General features: G+C 40.0%; 1 protein-coding gene across 3 annotated transcripts in view; it reads left to right on the top strand.

Annotated features, from left to right (window-relative positions):
- Positions 1-19,151, top strand: part of PARL (presenilin associated rhomboid like) — a 47,595-nt gene extending 28,444 nt beyond the window's left edge. The window contains exons 5-10 of one of the 3 annotated variants that reach the window (XM_034999689.1): positions 1,955-2,050; positions 2,635-2,784; positions 5,114-5,184; positions 14,125-14,226; positions 14,305-14,463; positions 18,826-19,151. In XM_034999689.1, coding sequence (XP_034855580.1) covers positions 1,955-2,050; positions 2,635-2,784; positions 5,114-5,184; positions 14,125-14,226; positions 14,305-14,427 — 542 coding nt within the window. In that variant the 3' untranslated portion in view covers positions 14,428-14,463; positions 18,826-19,151. The remainder of the gene's footprint in view (positions 1-1,954; positions 2,051-2,634; positions 2,785-5,113; positions 5,185-14,124; positions 14,227-14,304; positions 14,464-18,825) is intronic. The other 2 variants (XM_034999688.1, XM_034999690.1) reach the window with 2 other exon arrangements.

Below are 19,151 nucleotides of genomic sequence, written 5' to 3'. Positions count from 1 at the left end.
TCTTACCCTTTTTCAAGTCTTTTCCCTAGTTGTAATCTCTTCAGCCAGAGACACTCTCTACTTCTGTGCAGTGCTGTGGTGCTTGCAATTTCCAGAAGTGTATGCTGTATGTCGCTGGTTTCAGAAGGTAGCCTGCGGAACCCACAGGGTAGTTGTTGCCATTTTCCAGCCTAGCAGGCAGGATCAGGGGCCCCATCTTGCTTTCCTTGCGTTGTACCGCACTTGGAGCGAACTGTATAGCCTTGATTATCTTTGTGATCATGGAAGCTTGGGGCCAGACCATTCTTGGGTCTTCTTTATGCCAAAATACCGATCACCATGTCCAGCAACCTCTAGACCTCAGAGAATTCTCTGGGTAATAAAGATGTGTAACTCTTCTAAAAAGAAACTAAGAAAACCCGAGCAACACTAATCACTGCTCACTTCCTTAGGATAAACCCTCTGAGATCCGTTCCTCCATCTGAGGAGGCTCCACCCTTCCTTTGCCCTGCCCAGGGTTTCAGACTCCTCATTGGGAGGTTTACATGGTACTCTTACTTGACTTGCTTGTGACCTCTTTTCCTCATCCTTTAATGAATACTGTTCTCCTCACCATCTTTGAAAGTGTTTTGACACACCACCAGTTGTAAGATGCATCCTGATTACAGATATTAAAATGGAGAAAATGTCTTAGAATCTCTGAAAAATGGTAGATAGCTTCCTTCCTTGCCTAACGCTGAAATGGGAGAGCAAACACTGCAGAGACTAGTAATGCCAAAGTATAGCTGAGAGCCTTACAGAGTGAGCAAATATAGAAGCCAAAGGTAACTCCAAGATGTAGCAGCCGGTGGGGATTATACAATAAATATCTTCTAAAATAGATCCTCTTACCAGAATGTTGCTGGAATTAGTGCTTACCGTCATTGAAGAAGCTGAAAGGGCTAATTGCCTATTGCTGAAAGAAACTGGAGGAATGAATGTTTAAATTCCTTTAATTCAAGTAGATGAGTGCCTACTACATGGGCAAGGAGTCGTGGTACCCTAAAATTAGTGTGTTTTTAAAGTTTGTAGTTTTTAAGAAAAACTTAATTTTTCACGAAAATGTGACTGAGTAGTTAATTCTATCATTAAATAATAAACCTACTCAATTTAGTGGTAGTTCTAGCAACATCAGTTCTTGCAGAAAAATGAAACAGTCACCCAATTCCCACATGAAAACAGTTTCAAAAGCAGTTGGAAAATTCTTACAGGTTATTCCTGACTTCTTATCTAACAAGTATTTTTCTCAGACAAGTGGATCTTCATTTACCCAGATGATACGTAGATGTTTCCATAAGTTTAAGAAGTATATTATTCCCTGTGAAAAAAAGAAGCATATTATATAATACAGCTTTTCTGGTCTTGGCCAAAGAACCCAATTCTGTATATTACTTGTCTCTGGCTTGACCATTTTCAAACAATAAGTATAGATCTGATCATTGTTTATTGAGAAGAGTAAATTGTTCCATAGAAGTAAAATATGGATCTAAGTGAAGGAAGTCAGCTTCTAGAGCATTTGCAGTTTCCCAGGAATTTTCTGACTGTACCAGTGCATATAGTTTGATACTTACTTTCTTTTAAAGATTTTATTTATTTGAGAGAGAATGAGAGAGCATGAGAGGGGAGAGGGTCAGAGGGAGAAGCTGACTCCCCACTGAGCAGGGAGCCCAACGCAGGACTCGATCCCGGGATTCCAGGATCATGACCTAAGCCAAAGGCAGGTGCTTAACCAACTGAGCCACCTAGGCGCCCCTAGTTTGATACTTAAAAACATTGATTTCACTTACTTTCCTTAACTTGCCCTCCCTCACCCCCCTCCCCAGTGTATAATACTCGTAAATAATTGTGGTAGAAAATCTTATTCAGGTGGACTTTCAATCAGACTTTCTTTGTTCCTGTTTTTAACCTCCCTAAATTATATATCTTTATTTTGTAGGTATCATAGCGGCAAATGTTTTTGTATTCTGTTTATGGAGAGTACCTTCTCTACAGCGGACAATGATCAGATATTTCACATCTAACCCAGCCTCAAGTAAGTCTACTTATGACTTTATTTTGATGTAGAGGTAATATGAAAGAAATATGCTTTGTTATTGAAATGCTGTAAAAAGGATGAGTTACTTGTCAACAATTATAAGCAAAATCCAGAAGATAGACTGTAAGCTCCTTGAGGAAAGGGACCTCATCTCTCTTAGTCTTATGTCCCAGGTACTTAAAATGTGCCTTGCCCATAGTAGATATGTTGACCCAAGATCCATGATCACTACAAGTTTACTCTTGGAGGATACTGTTATTTACAACTTCATATCTGTAATTGAAATAATTTACTAATTCTTTTTTCTAAGTAACTTTTGCCGTAAGGACAAGTTGCTTTCATTGAACTGAGAATTTTTATTGGTTGCTTACTAAGTAGAAGAAATTTAAGAGAATTTTTCACCACCTTGAAAAATACTATGGTAAACCATCTTATTTAAACTTCTTAATTTGCTCTTTTTGTTTCCTATTTTTAGTTTTTTGTAATAGTAATGAAAAAAATCTAAAAAATCTAAAACAGATCATTTTTAGATCATGGCTGTGTGTCCTATGATTACCAGACTGTTTTTCTTTCTCTTGTAGAGGTCCTTTGTTCTCCAATGTTGCTGTCAACATTCAGTCATTTCTCCTTGTTTCACATGGCTGCAAATATGTATGTTTTGTGGAGCTTCTCCTCCAGCATAGTGAACATTCTGGGCCAGGAGCAGTTCATGGCAGTTTACTTATCTGCAGGTAATAAGCTTTAATCTGGGGATCTTTCAGAGTATAAACACTTTCACCTATCTGGAGAAGGAAGGAAGGGAATGATTATAGCCATATTCTACACATGAAGATTGTAATAGAGAATTGTACAAACTGTCTATAGAGAAGGATACCACAGACTGATGGGGTTATCTTTTCTGCTTCTCATTTTGCTGGTTTCTTCTTAGATTATTTAGTATGTTTAGTTTTAACTCAGGATAGACGGGAGTTAAGGTTTAGTGTAGAATTTAAGAATGTCATTTTTATCTCGTTAGGCTTTGGTTTCTTTAGCTCAGGTCCACCATTTTATAAATAGGTGCTTCCCAGACTTCCTGGCTGTCTCAATCATCTGGATCTTTGTTAAATAACCTTAAGCTCATTTACCACAGTGTGTTCAGTTTCCAGAAAGCTTTAGATCAGAACTTTGTAATATTGTCAAGAATGAGTTTATATTCTATCTTTGCTGCAAGCATATATCTTAATCTGGAATCACTCCAGTCGGTCCTGGAGATAACATCATTTCCTTATTTCAACTAGGAAATGGTAGTAGTGGATTCCAGGTTCCTAGATGCTACTAAACTGGCAAGTGGTCAGTTAAATTTTACCTCTCTGTTTGCAGAATGTACTTAATTAAAAACCACACAGCATAAAAATTCATTTCTGAAATCCCTTTTTTTTTTAATTTTTTAAAAAAATGGGCGCCTGGGTGGCTCAGTTGGTTAAGCGACTGCCTTCGGCTCAGGTTATGATCCTGGAGTCCCTGGATCGAGTCCCTCATCGGGCTCCCTGCTCGGCAGGGAGTCTGCTTCTCCCTCTGACCCTCCCCCCTCTCATGTGCTTGCTCTCTCTCATTCTCTCTCTCTCAAATTATTTAAAAAATAAACTAAATTTTTTAAAAAATTTTTATTTTTTTAAGGATTTTTTTTTTTTTAATTTATCTCTATACCCAAAAAAACAACTCACAACCCTGAGATCAAGAGTTACATGCTCTCCCGGCTGAGCCAGCCAGGCGCCCCTAAAAATCCCTTCATTTAAAAACAGTATATTTGGGGGTACCTGGGTGGCTCAGTCATTAAGCATCTGCCTTCGGCTCAGGTCATGATCCCAGGGTCCTGGGATCGAGCCCCGCATCGGGTTCCCTGCTCGGCGGGAAGCCTGCTTCTCCCTCTCCCACTCCTCCTGCTTGTGTTCCCTCTCTCGCTGTCTCTCTGTCAAATAAATAAAATTTTAAAAATAATAATAATAAAAATAAAAACAGTATATTGGGGCACCTGAGTGGCTCAATTGGTTAAGCGCCCGCCTTCAGCTTAGGTCATGATTCTGGAGTCCTGGGATCAAGCCCTGTGGCAGGGAGTTTCCTTCCCTCCCTCTCCCTCTGCTTCCCTCCCTCCCCTCTGTGCCTCCCCCCGCCCATGCTCTCTCCCCCACTCATGCACTCTCACAAATAAATAAAATCTTTTAAAAAATAAAAAACAGTATATCTGGGAATCATACTGTAGTGTGGAAAAAAAGCACTTGAGAGCCTGAAGTCAGAAGACCTAGTTTTATTAGATCCTATTTCTGCTACTCGCTGTGTGATGTTGCAGAAAAGACTATACACCTCTCTGAGGATAATGATACTCTCTCATGACAAGGGGTTGTAGAAAGGATTAAATAGAAGCGTCTACCACAAGGCCCAGAATGGGTGCTGATTTTAATCAGTTTTAATCAAATATCCATGCATCTGGTCCCTCAAAACTAGAAACTGAGCAACATCTTTGGCCTGTGACAGAAGTGTGTAGTTCTTTCCCCAAGCACTAGTTGTATTGTTGTAGGTACAAACGGGTCTTTCTCAGGTGCCATTAATCCCTGCTCTCTAGGAAGTTGTTTTAAAAATGAGCCATATTCAGCTTAGATAACTTTGGAGCCAAAGGGACTTGTAAAAGATCATCTAGTCTAGATCTGCAGCAGAGTCACTTGGCAAGCTGAGTAAAATATAGATTCCCTGGTCCCACTCCAGAGAATCTGATTTTAGTGTTTGGAGTGTAGCCCAGAGGATTCCCAGACAGTTGGTGGGTTTGGAACTAGTCTCTTTCATGTTATAGATGAGAAAAATGAGAACTGAGAAGTAAAGTGAATGACCTTAATGTCATTCAGTAAGTAAGTTGTACAGTTGGTCAAACTTTTTCTTACAAATATCTGAAGTGATAGGTATTCATGCCTGCACCTTGTACTGACCCAGGCAGAAATCCGACACTGTTAGTCTCTGTGGGGTGGAGATCAGAAATGGAAACCATTTTTATACTTCACTAAAATTATCAAAATGTGACTTATTTCCCAGGTGTTATTTCCAATTTTGTCAGTTATGTATGTAAAGTCGCCACAGGAAGATATGGACCATCACTTGGTGCAGTAAGTATTTCTAATGTAAATTTTCTTAATTTAGTTTTTAACTTCATTTTGACATAATTTTAGGCTTACAGAAAAGTTGCGTAATTATTACAATGACTTCTATATACCCTTTACCCTACTGTTAAGTACAGAAGCACAGTAAAATTATTAAAGCCAGGAAATTAACATTTGAAACAATACTACTAACTAATCTGTATCTAATTTAGAATTCATACGTTTGTAGAGCCTTGTAAACTCCAGGCCATAGCTTTTAACTGTTGGTCATTTATATATACTCACTGGAAAAGTACAAATCAAGAGTAGTCAGAACAGTTGGGTGTTCAATCCCCAAAACCAGAGAGCCTAATCTAGCATTGGAAAATTGAAAATAATTACAGATTTGATTCTGGTACTATATCCTTCTGTTTAGTCACTATTTGAGTGTCTGCTACGCAGATTAGACTAGTAGGTACTGTACTAGAGACTGGGGATACAGCCAGTGAGCAAGATGATCACAATTCCGGTCTTTAGGCGTTATGTTCTGGATGCTTAAAAACAAAAATACAAAAAACAAAAAAGCGCAAATGTGTTTTTTGAGTTTAATGGCAGATTTCTAGGCACATAGAAATCTTTGCATAACATTTCTTTAAAGACTACACATTCATTTTGTACATATTTAAGTGCAAATCACTTAAATGCATTCATAAGGGGATTTCATATTTAAAGAAACTTCTTGAAGGTTCATTTTTAGAAAAAGAATTCTTAGGTAATCATCCCATAATGTGTGTGTTCCTCAGATTTGTGTGTACTTAATTTCTCAGTGAGACCTGTATCTTCTCCTATCACCTACTTGATTTCTTAAGCACCCCTTTTTCCCTGCATGGAATGTTTTATATATAAAATTTGGTGCTGGTATAATTTACATATTTCAAATCCTATCCTTTACCTCAGTCACCAACTAAGCATCTGTTATGTGAAGGCAGTGAAGACCACTGGGGTGAATCATAAATGGACTCTGACTTTGGTTGGGGAAAAAACATTATACACATACATAATACACACCAAAAGGGCTGAGTGATCTCTAGAGGAGTTTGGGTGTCCTCAGAGTGAGGAGACATTTCTCATTAACTGAGGGGATCTCGGAGGGCTTTTTTTTTTTTTTTTTAAGATTTATTTATTTACTTTGGAAAAAGAGAGCAAGGGGGGGGAGGGGGAGAATCCTCAAGCAGACTTTTTAGTGAGTGCAAAGCCCGACACGGGCTTAATCCCACAACCCCAAGATCATGACTTAGCTGAAATCAAGAGTCGGGTGCCCAACTAACTCAGCCACCCAGGTGCCCCGGGAGGGCATTTTGATGTGCCCTCAGACAAGTGTTATTCTCATTTTACAAATAAGAAACTGAAATCCAAGATGAAAAGAGTGTGGCATATGATATTTGGAATTAGACTGGTTTGAATTCCAGCTGTCACTTACTTGTGATTTCTAGAACATATATTACTGAACCTCTTTGAACTTCAGCTTCTCTATATAAAATGGGGATAACACCTCTCTTTTGGATCTTCAGTGCAGGTGTGTTTAGAATGCTTAGCATAATAAGGAGCATGTGCTAAGAATTGTGGAGTTCCTGTTAGTCATCAAAATTCTGTAGAGCCATGTCAGGATAAAATTATTGTCCCCAGTAATTAAAGAAAACAAAATCACCAGGAATAATGGCATTTTTAATGAGAAAGCTGGAAAAAAAATACTATTGACAAAGTTTTGTTTTGTCAATTAACATATTGGCACTAGGGAGCAAGAATACTGACTGCATTTTGGTAAGGGTTTTGTTTAGCTAGAGCTCTGTGTGTTCTGAATCTCACTTAAAAATTGTTTTTTAGTAGTTATTGGTAGGAAGCTTTTCTCTAGTGTGCTTTTCAAAAGTTTATTGTCTGTGAAATGTGACCCTTAATCTTGAGATGGCAAATATCAATAAAATGTTCATTGTAGGAAACAGCATTTGTTAAAATTTTAGAGGAATTTTTTTTACTTGATGTTATAGCTTATCACAGGCCAAATTTGCTCACCAACATTATGATAACTTTAACTTCATTGATTAAAGTATCACTGATTTAATCTGTATATAAAGTGAATTCTCTGCTAAATTAGGAAAGTATCTAGTCTCTTCCTACAGGGTTGCAAGTAAAATAAAATGGTCACTAGAACAGATTTGGAATTCCATTTTGATTTGTTTATAGTGTTTGGAGTGTATCTCTTTGTATAACTTTCTTAGTGGCTGCTCTAGGTATTGCAACATATATACATGACTGTACACACACACACACACACACACCACTTACCACAGTGTGCTGGTGGTGGTTGAGTGAAGTAAACCTTACCTCCATTTTCATCCCTGTATCTTCCTCAAATTATAATTGCCTTAAATATTTCCTCTGCGTACGTTTAGAATATTGGCCACTGTTGTTGTTATATGTGCTTCAACCACTAAGCATCATTTAGAAAATTCCAAGGGAGGAGAAAACTACTGTATTTATGCATAATTTTTACTTTTTCCATTGTTTTTCTGCCCTGATGTTTCAAGATTTCTTCCATCTATCATTTTCTTTTTATTGAAGGAATTTCCTTTAGTCAATCTTTTAGGTAGGTCTGCTAGTGCTAAATTCTCTTAGGTTTTTCTTTGAGAATGTCTGCCCCTTCATTTCTGAAGGATATTTTCACTGGATAAAAAATTCCAGGCTGACATTTCTTTTGGCACACGAAAAATATTGTGCCACTTCTTTTTGGCCTCCACAGGCTCTGAAGAGAAATCCTTTGTTGTTCAAATAGCTTTTTGCCTATAGGTAAGGTGTTGCTGATCTCTTTGAAGATTTTTTTCTTTGTCTTGAGTTTTCAGAAGTTTGACCCTGTCTTGTCATGGATATCTTTGTGTTGATCTTGTTTGGGGTTTGCTTAGCTTCTTGAATCTAGAGTTTGTCTTTTGGAAATTTTCAGCCATTACTATTTCAAATACTTTTTCATCCTCACTCGTCCTCCCTCCTCTGGAACTCTGATGACATGATGTTAGATCACTTATAATTTCATGGGTCCCTGAAATTTGGTTAATTTTTTTCAGTCTTGTCTTTCTGTTGTCCAGACTGGGTAATTGCTATTCTGTTTCAAGTTCACTAATTATTTTCTTTGTCCTTTCCATTCTGCCTTGGCCCATTGATTGAGTGTTTTTATTTAGGGTACTATATTTTTCAGTTCTAAAGTTTACATTGTTCATGGTGTCTTCTGTTTCTTTGAGCTTTTCTATTTCTGTGCTATTTTTCACTCATTTCAAGCATGTTTGTAATTGTTCATTAAAGCGTTTTTATAATTGCTGTTTAAAAATGTTTGTCAGGGCGCCTGAGTGGCTCAGTCGGTTGGGCAGCTGACTCTTGTTTTGGCTCAGGTCATGATCTCATGGGATGGGATCAAGCCCCGAGTGGCTCTGTGCTCAGCGGGGAGTCTGCTTGAGATCCTCTTCCTTTGCCACCCGCCCCCCGCCCCTGCTTGCATGCTCGCATGCTCTCTCTCTCTCTCTCTCTCAAATAAATTCTTAAAAAAACCCAAAATGTTTGTCAGACAATATCTGTATCATCTTGTTGGGGTCTATTGTCTTTTCTCATTCAACTTGAGATTTTTCTGGTTCTTGGTATGGTGAGTGATTTTTAAATGAAACCTGAACATTGGATATTATGAGACTTTGAATCTTATTTAAATCTATTGTTTATCAGGCTGCCCCCTGACACTGCTCTGATGAGGGGAAGGGATGTGTTGACCATTAGTGTCTGGTGAGGTGGAAGTAGTCCAGGTTTCCTACTCAGCCTCCTTTGACACCTAGGGGATAGGGCTCTTGTTACTAAAGGGCAGGACTGGGAGTTCTGGGAGTTCAGTCTCCTTGTAGACCTCTCCTGGCTAGGAGGAACAGGGCCTTGTTACTGCTGCCCACATGACTTCCACTGACGCTACCCTGTCGACCGTATTAGGATGCCGGGTTGCAGTCTGCAAGGGTAGAAGTCTAGGCTCTCCCCTCAGCCTTTGTTGATGGGGATTGGGCCGCAGCTAGTTCTTTTGTTCGGCTGGTGTAGAGTGGTTATCTAAAAGTTGATTGTCTTGCTAGGCTACCGTTTCTTGGTCCTTTGGCTACAGAGAGCATTTTAGGGTGTGGGGATGGACCCATTTTGTCTCAGTTCTTTGATGTTTCCAGGTGATGAGGTTCTCCAGAGCCAAGTCTGAGTTATGTGAGGCCAAAACCCACAGGACTCACCACTGTGTCATTCCTTGGATCCCAGGGTTCCTTGCTGGTCTGCTTTCTTCTCTCAGCCTTTTAGAGTCTTCTTAGTTTTACATGTTTGTTTTACATGTAATGCCAGGGTTTTTAGCTGTACTCACTAGCTTGTGGAAACACAAAGCCCCTTAGAGCAAATTCATTTAAAATTCATCGTGCAAAAACAGTCACACATGTGAACAATGATATGTTATGAAGATTATATGGATAAAGAATTACTTATGAAAATTTACTTATGAAACAAAAAATTATATGCACATCTTAATTGCAAGTATATAATCAGTGTACGTTTTACATTTAAGTCTGTGTTTCACTTTGAAAAGAACTGCAAAAAACTCTTGAACCACAGTCACCAGTTTTTAACATTTTGCCACATTTCACTACCATTTTCTCTATATATACATACTATTTTTTCTGAACTGTTTGCAAGTAGGTTGCATATATCATGCCCTTTTACCCCTAAATACTTCAGTGTATATTTCTAAGAATATGAATATTCTTGTATCTTTCCACAGTTCAGTTATCAAATTCAGGAAATTTAGTATTGATACAATACTTTAACTTCATTTATAGAACATATTCCAGTCTTTGTCAGTTGTCCCAATAATGTCTAGTAGCTGTTTTTTCCCCCTCTAAGATCATGTATTGCATTTAGTGGTTATGTCGCTCTGGTCTTCTAAAAGCTGGAACATTTCCTTCTGCAGCCCTTTTTTTTTTTTTAATTGAAGTATAAGTGACATAACATATTAGTTTCAGTGTACAACATAGTGATTTGATATTTGTATATATTGCAAAATGATCACCACAGTAATTCTAGTTAACATAGTTAAGAATAAGTCTGTTACCATTTATAGTTACACATATTTTTCCCTGCCATAAGAACTTTTAACATCTGTTCTCTCAGTAACTTTCACATATGCAACACAGTAATATTAACTGTGGTTGCCATGCTGTACATTACATCCCCATGACTTACCTGTTTTATAATTGGAAGTTTGTACCCTTTGACCCCCTTCACCCATTTTGGCTCTCCACATCCCAGACTCTGGCAGCCACCAGTCTGTTCTCTCCATACATGAGCTTGCTTTTTGTTTTTTTAAGATTCCATACATAAGTGAAATCATACAGTATTTTTCTTTCTCTGGCTTATTTCACTTAACATAATGCCCTTAAGGTCAATCCATGTTGTCACAAATGGCAAGGTTTCCTTCCTTCCTTCCTTCCTTCCTTCCTTCCTTCCTTCCTCCCTCCCTCCCTCCCGAGGGAGCGTGCATGAGCAAGGGGAGGGGCAGAGCAGAGGGAGAGTGAGAGAATCCCAAGCAGATTCCATGCTAAGCCCAGAGCCCAGCACAGGGCTCAATCTCACAACCCTGAGATCATGACCCAAGCTGAAATCATGAGTCAGACGCCCAACTGACCAAGCCACCCAGGCACCCCAAGATTTCCTTCTTTTTAATGGTTGAATAATACGTGTGTGTGTGTGTGTGTGTGTGTGTACACACCACGTTTTCTTCATCGATGGACACTTAGGTTGTTTCCCTATCTTAGCTATTGTAAATAACTCTAGTATGAACATGGGGATGCATATACCTTTTTGAGTTAGTGTCTCTGGATAAATACTCAGAAGTGGAGTTATTGGATCATATGAAAATTCTGTTTTTAATTTTTTTAAACATTTTTTAAACGATTTAATTAATAATTTATTGAGACAGAGTGCACGAGCAAGGGGAGGGGCAAAGGGAGAGAGAGAGAGAGAGAGAGAGAATCTTAAGCAGACTCTGTGCTAAGCACGGAGCCCATAATGGGCTTGATCTCCAGACCCTGAGATCATGACCTGAGCTGAAATCAAGAGTCAGATGACCAACTGACTGAGCCACCCAGGTTCCCTTCTGTTTTTAATTTTTTGAGGAACTTCCATGCTGTTTTCCATAGTGGTTGCACCAATTTACAGTCCCATCAGTGGTGCATGAGGTTTCCTTTTTCTCCACATCCTTGTCAACACTTACTATTTTCTTTTTGATAATAGCCATTCTAACAAGTGTGAGGTGATACCTCATTGTGATTTTGATTTGCATTTCCCTGATGATTAGTGATATTGAGCACCTTTTCATGTGTTTGCTGACCATCTAAATGTCGTCTTTGGAAAAATGTCTGCAGATCTGCCCTTTTTAAATTGGATCGTGTTTTTTTGCTATTGAGTTACATGAATTCTTTATTTCAGAAATTAATCCCTTACCAGATATAATTTGCAAATATTTTCTCCCATTTGGAAGGTTGCCTTTCCATTTTGTTGATAGTTTCCTTTGCTGTACAGAAGGTTTTGGGTTTGTTGTAGTCCTACTTGTTGCTTTTGGTCAGCTTTTTTTTTTTTTTCATGTCATTAACAGTGAACAATACAGGTCAGTTATTTAATAGAATGTTCATCAGTTGTGTGTGTCTGTTTCCTCATGAAGAGATGCTGATGGTGTGTTTTTTGGTTGGAATGCTACACGAGTGGTGTTAGGCCCTTGGGTACCACAACTGGAGACACATAATGCCCATTTGCCCCTTATTGTCCATTTATTGACTGGTTGTTATCCAGCTTCTCTACTGTAAAGTTACTGTTTACCTTTTAAAATTAATGTGTAATTTGTGAAAAGGTGCTTTTGGGATTTATGTAAATATCAGGATCTCTTGTTTGTCACTCTCCTCACCCCCCTTAAATAGCATCCATTGATTATTCTGCCTTGAATCAGTTTTTGCTCTGATGGTTGTTAAAAGAGTGAAGATGTACATCTCCTTAGCTTTTCCTAATGTTAACATCTTCCATAACCATAACTTACCAAACTAAAAAATTAACATTGGTAAAGCATTGTTAAACTGCAGACTATATTTGGATTTCCAATTTTCCCACGATGTTCCTTTTTTTTTGTTCCAGGATACTACATTGCATTTAATTATCATGTCTTTTTAGTATCCTCCAGTCTGTGATGGTTTCTCGGTCTTTCCTTGTCTTTCATGACCTTGATACTTTTGAAGAATAGTAGGAATATATTTTGTAGAATGTCCCTCATGGAAATTTTATTATTATTTATTATATTTATTCTTTATTTTTTTAAAGACTTTTAAGTAATCTCTACACCCAACATGGGCTTGAACTCAACCCTAAGATTGAGTCACATGCTCTACCAACTGAGTGAGCCAGGTGCCCCAGAGTTGTATTATTTTTAATAAGTGACTAGAACTGAGAACTTTGGCAGAAGAAGAGTGAAGTTAAAGCGCTGGCCTCCTTTGCTCTCTCCTTGGTCTCCAGCTGCACTCAGCTTCTTTGCATTTTTCCCCTTCACTGTACTCTTTGATCTTCAGGCTTGGTTCAAGCTGGTTTTCTGCCTGGAACACTCTTCTCATCTCCTCCCCTTCTAAAGATTGGCCAGTGCCTGGTAACGCTTCCATGCAAAATTTGATGTCACTTACGACCCCTGAGCTTACATCAGCTCTCCCTTCCACGTGCTGCCATAGTATGCCCTACTTCCCCATCATAGCTGATCATATTTTGTTTTTACTTCTGCTCCTCTGTAAGCTCCATTAAGGAAGGGACTGCTGGTTTTGTTCCCCTCTATACCCCCACCATCTAACATAGTGCCTGATACAAAGTAGGCCTCAAGTATTTGGATGAATGATTATTGTGAGATTTAATGTGAACTAGGGATTATGATCTAATTTCTCAAGTATTCTACCATTTAGAGGAAGTGGGAACATGTCTAACATTAAGAGTTTAGTTAAATTAGCATTATTTATCCAGAAGATATTTCATAGCCATTATACATTTAAATTATGAAGATTATATAGCAACCTGGAAAAACACATGATTTAAAAAAAATACAGCCATTATAATTTCAACTACAACAAGAATTTCAACTATAACAAGAAATGGGTGACTTATTGATCATAAGCTTGTGACATTTAGGGTTTTGTTTTTAAAGTAAACTCTAGGCCCAACCTGGGGCTTGAACTCACGACCCTGAGATCAAGAGTTGCATGCTCTACTGACTGAGCCAGCCCCAGGCACCCTGACATTTAGATTTTTATTCTCTAATATGAGGTTGTTGGGAGAAGTGCTTCTCAGGCAGGCAGATGCATGTGTGTCCCTGGGAGGATGCTGTGACGGGTGGGTCATGCAGAGCCACGGGATAGACATGGCATGCTTTCCTGGAGCAGAACATTTGCTCAAAGGTTTTAAAGAAAATGGTTAGTTTTATTATGAAGTAGGGTGCAAATTTCATGGGATTTTTTTTTTTTTTTTTTTTTTTAAGATAAAGCATTATACTTGGAAGAGGTTCATGCATGTGGGTTTCTTTGGGCAAATGTCACACTCTGGGTGAAGTGGCTTTGTGGAAATTTAAGAATTTCTTTTTAGTCATTAAATGAAGCCCTGAAGTTCATTAAGCACTCACATGCTGGTGGTTGTACATCTCGTTCTGTCCAGATGGTTACCGTGCGTGGACTTGCAGCCCCTTTGGCTGATATTTTCTACGTTAATAACTGAAAGCTTTTAAGCTTTGTGCTCACCCTAGAAATGTGTGGCTTATAAATTTTGTGGAAAAAGCATTACTGTAGTCACTGCACAGTTGCACATTGAGAGTTTCACGTGTTCGCGTGTGTTCATTTGCAGTCAGGCGCGATCATGACCGTGCTTGCTGCTGTCTGCACGAAGATCCCGGAAGGGAGGCTCGCCATTATCTTCCTTCCAATGTTCACATTCACAGCAGGGAATGTGAGTATGTTTATGAAGTGAAGTACTGGGGACAGTAGTGATATTTTTACATTAACTGAATTCTTGCCCTTAAATTAGAAATGTCAATGCTGGAGGAATCAAAGTTGTACCAGTTCTGTTCTCTTTTGCTGGCTTTCAGGCCCTAAAAGCCATTATTGCCATGGATACAGCAGGAATGGTCCTGGGATGGAAATTTTTTGATCATGCGGCACATCTTGGGGGAGCGCTCTTTGGAATGTAAGTTTGAGCATAACTGATTGCTACGCTGCCTTCTTGGGTCCTCTCCCCCCGCCCACCTTAGGAAGGCAGAGCAAGGCCGTTAACTCTGGGATGGGAGCAGGGGTAGTGGCGGGGGGGGGGCGAGAAAACTTGCACATGGTTGGCTTTGGCCTGGCCCAGTTTCACCACGTGAGGTGGAAGGGGAAGAAGAGCAGTCCTGCCCCAGCCTCAGTCATTTGTAGAGATGCTGTGCCTTTACCCTACCGTTCACCTCCGCTCACCCCAACTCGGGAGCTGTCAGGGTTCCTGGCCCCTATTGGGATACTGTTCCCCACCCGCAGTGTGCGCTGCCCTCTCCTTTCCCTGCTCTCTCCTGCCACCACTCACTTCCCACCTCCCTGTCACCAGTGCTGGGCAGACACAGAGTGGACACTCTGCCTGGGACAAGTGTCCAGGTGTGTGCTACCTGAATAAATGGAGGCTGGGGATCATAAACCAGTGTTGACCACTTACTGGGCATCTGTTAGGTGGCAGGCTTTGAGCTAGTGGTTTCCATTCTACTCTTATTACTTCAATTTTACTGATGGGGAAACAGGCTCAGAAGTGATCTTCCCCAGGTCAGACAGCTAGGAGCAGAGCAAAGATTTAAACCCAGATCCAAAGTCCTTCCCACCTCCATCACACCATATTGAGTACAATAGCGTAGTGTTCACAAGATCTTCCGTTTGTGCGTCACACAATGGAATTTTGCCTAAAACGTAGTAGCGCTGGGGCGACTCTGTCACAACTTCCTCAGGACTCTTGGAGCCTGTCTGACCATGAGAGTCCCTTCAGCAGAGTCATTGTCTATATGATGTACTGGATCCCCTGTTGGACTATCTTTTCCTGCATAAATGTTGCTTTTTGTGACACTTACTTGGTTTTTACTTTGTTTCATGACAATGGAAAACTGAAGTTTTTTAATTAAAAAAAGAAGAAAAATCTATTCTAAGTGGAGCAGTTTTGCCCAGTAGGCGGTGGAACTAAATGCCATTATGCCATTTATAATTTTCAGTGATGATTAAAGAATCGCATATGTGAGTTCTGGCTTTAACAGCAGCACGTTATAAATAGTAGAAACTGACCTGATATTACAGTGTGAGAAACAAAGACTTAGGAAAAAGGGTTCTGTTTTATGAACTCTAAATGTATCTCTCTGGATCCTCCCATGGCTACTTAAAGGATCTTCTCCCCAGCAGGTTTTTATTCTTCTGAACTATAATTAGATGACCTTTTCCATTCTGAAAATAATTGGATCAAATGTATTATAAAGTACAGTATCTGAAAGGCAAAGGAATCCTTTGTCTTTGCTGTTTCTAATTTCAACTCCTTTCATTTATTCGATCTCAGTCATATCCAAAATTCATCTTTTCCAACATCTTTAATTCAGTTAATAAAGTTAAAGATTTAGAAATCGGTACTGATGGTCAAGATTCCATTAGTGTCCTCCTGCATATTTCCTTGACTCTGTGTCCCTCACCTTGTACTTTTGCAGTAGTAATCACTAACATATATTGAATATTTGCTGTGTGCCCAAGTGAAGAACTGATTTAATACTCTTAGATCCTGGGCGCCTGGATGGCTCAGTTGGTTAAGCGATTGCCTTTGGCTCAGGTCATGATCCTGGAGTCCCGGGATCGAGTCCTGCATCGGGCTCCCTGCTCAGCGGGGAGTCTGCTTCTCCCTCTGACCCTCACCCCTCTCATGCTCTCTCTCTCATTCTCTCTCTCAAATAAATAAATAAAAATCTTAAAAAAAAAAAACAAAAAAAAAAAACAAAAAAACTCTTAGATCCTGTGAGGTATTCCATTTTACAGAAAAGAAACTGCTTTATTTTATTTTATTGTTTCAAAGACTTTATTTATTTGGCAGAGAGAGACACAGCGAGAGAGGGAACACAAGCAGGGGGAGTGGGGGAGGGAGAAGCAGGCTTCCCGCTGAGTAGGGAGCCCGATACGGGGCTCGATCCCAGGACCCTGGGATCATGACCTGAGCCGAAGGCAGACGCTCAACCAACTGAGCCACCCAGGTGCCCCAGAAACTGCTTTAAAGAAGGGAACTGTTGGAAGTCACACAGCTAGTCCTTGTAGAGCTGAGTTTCAGAGTGAGCACTGGGCTGTGCAGCTGCTGCAAAACAAACCAAAAACACCAAATCAAAACTTAGAAATTGGTCACTTTAAAGTGTCTTCCTAATTTTAATTTAGCCAAATGACCAATTATATTTGAACTTCCAAGTATAATCAGAACAGTTTACCTGTAATATTAAAGTATTTGACTCTCTGCTTGAAATAAGAGGGTTACAAAGATTTGGGAAGGCACTTTATAAATGGAGAGCTCCTGACAAGTGATTCATTTCTTGCAAGAGTTTTACAATTGCATTTGAATCTTTTTTCAAATCCTTTTTCTCTTGTTCTGAGTTCACCATAAAATTTGACTAAGCCCAAAAGAATTTTGTAACATGCCTTTTAATTTGCATGTTTTTTTAATGTCTTTTTCCTTTCTGTAAATTTATTATTTTTCAACATTATTTAATGGTGACTAGTTTCATGACCATTTAAAAACTATAGTGAATGTTAAGATTCAAGTACTTTAAAAAAGATTCAATACTTTATAATAAACATTCAGAACATAAAAATTGAAACATTAAACTGATATTTTGATACTAATCTAAGCCATTTATTTATTATTATTTTTAAATAGTTTTATTTATTTATTTATTTGACAGCACAAGCAGGCAGAGCAGAGGGAGAGGGAGAAGCAGGCTTCCCGCCGAGCAGGGAGCCCAATGCGGGGCTCGATCCCAGGCCCTGGGATCATGACTGAACCAAGGGCAGCCTCTTAACCCAACTGAGCCACCCAGGCGCCCCAAATCTAAGCCATTTAAATAGAGCATTTTTTCAGTTAGGTGTCTGGGGAGATGCAAAGATTAACACAGTCTGGTCTCCGCCTCAGGGAACATGAAATCTGTTTGGGCAAACCAGGGCAAAAATAAAGGTTTCAGTTATAGCAGCTTTCAATAACAGCCATTCCAAATCAACCCCACCTCCTCCAGGAAGCCCTCCCAGCTTTCCCCCAGCCCGGGAGAGGAGGTGGTAGAGGTGCCCCTGAGTTCTGCTAAGACTGTGCCTCCCTCAGGTAGAGCTTCTGGGCTTGTAGTACCTAGGCCTAAGGGCTTCTAAAGGCAGGCCCTGCTCATTGGTCACTCAGCTGTGTGTGCCTCAACTTAGATGCTCACGAGGTGCTGCAGTGGTGGTGAGGGCACAGCTTTCAGAGTCAGACTTTGGTCCTGGTGTCCTTTCTGGTGATCCCTAGTTGTGCAGCTTTGGGCAGGGTAAATTACTAAGCCTCTCGGTGCTTCAGCTTCCTCAGTTCATTGCTTCAGGCTGCTTTTAGGCGGTTTTAAACAGCAGAATGGGGATTGGAACTATATTTTATTTTAAAAGATGGGCAGAATTTGGATCAGCAGATGACCCTTTGTGTAGCAGGTGGAAGATGAGGAGAAGCAAACTATTGAAGCCCATTAGGGCATCTGGGTGGCTCAGTCGGTTAAGCGTCTGCCTTCGGCTCAGGTCCTGATCCCAGGGTCCTGGGATTGAGCCCTGTGTGCTCAGTGGGGAGTCTGCTTCTCCCTCTGCCCCTCCCCCTACTTGTGCTCTCTCATGCTCTCTCAAATAAAATCTTTTTTAAAAAAAGCTATTGAAGCCATCATCAGTGACCTCGAATGCTGACATTTTTTTTTTTTTTAAGATTTTATTTATTCATTTGAGACACAGAGAGAGAGAGCATGAGCAGGGAGAGAGGCAGAGGGAGAGGGAGAGGCAGGCTCCCAGCCGAGCCAGGAGCCCGATGCGGGGCTCCATCCCAGGACCCTGGGATCATGACCTGAGCCGAAGGCAGACGCCCAACCATCTGAGCCACCCAGGCGCCCCGAATGCTGACATTTCTTACATTTAATGTAGTAAAGAGAGACCAGGCTTAGAATCTGTCTGACCTTCAGGTGAGTCCTTGACCGACCACTTAGAAGCTGTTAGTCCCTGAGCAAATTTTCTCTGAGACTTGGTTTCCTCGTGTCTTAATGGGGAGGGAGTTGATGCTTAATTGCAGTGGTGAATCAACAGTGGTGTGTGCCGTGCATAGTCCGTCCCACTTTGGCCTTTCACGTACTCCATATTAAAGGTGAATCATTGATCTACATCAAATAAATTAATCAGCTATTTAATAAGATAGTAAATGACCATGGCATTCAATTTTTTAAATGTCAACTTGGTATCATCATGGTACTTAACATTTGTATGTCATACTGTTTGAATGTTGAACCTGGTTTGTTTTTCTTTTCCCCAGATGGTATATTACTTACGGTCATGAACTCATTTGGAAGAACAGGGAGCCTCTAGTGAAAATTTGGCATGAAATGAGGACTAACAGCCCCAAAAAAGGAGGCGGCTCTAAGTAAAACTGGGATTGGATGAGACTAGTGCGTGTGGCCCCCGCTGCCTGGAGAGCCCCAGGAACACGTCGGCCCCGGAGTGACCACATCTTTGCTCCTGCCTGGAAGACACCCGGCATCTAGCTTTCCCAGTATTTTAAACTCTGTCCCCAGTACATGTCTTATTAGAAAGTGAATTATGACAAAGTTGTGAAATAAAGGTTTCTATCTCTAGTTTGTA

The sequence above is a fragment of the Mirounga leonina genome, unplaced genomic scaffold (genome assembly GCF_011800145.1).
Source record: "Mirounga leonina isolate KUSES-001 unplaced genomic scaffold, KU_Mleo_1.0 Mir_115, whole genome shotgun sequence".
NCBI lineage: Eukaryota > Metazoa > Chordata > Mammalia > Carnivora > Phocidae > Mirounga > Mirounga leonina.
This window is presented reverse-complemented; position numbering and strand designations above follow the sequence as displayed.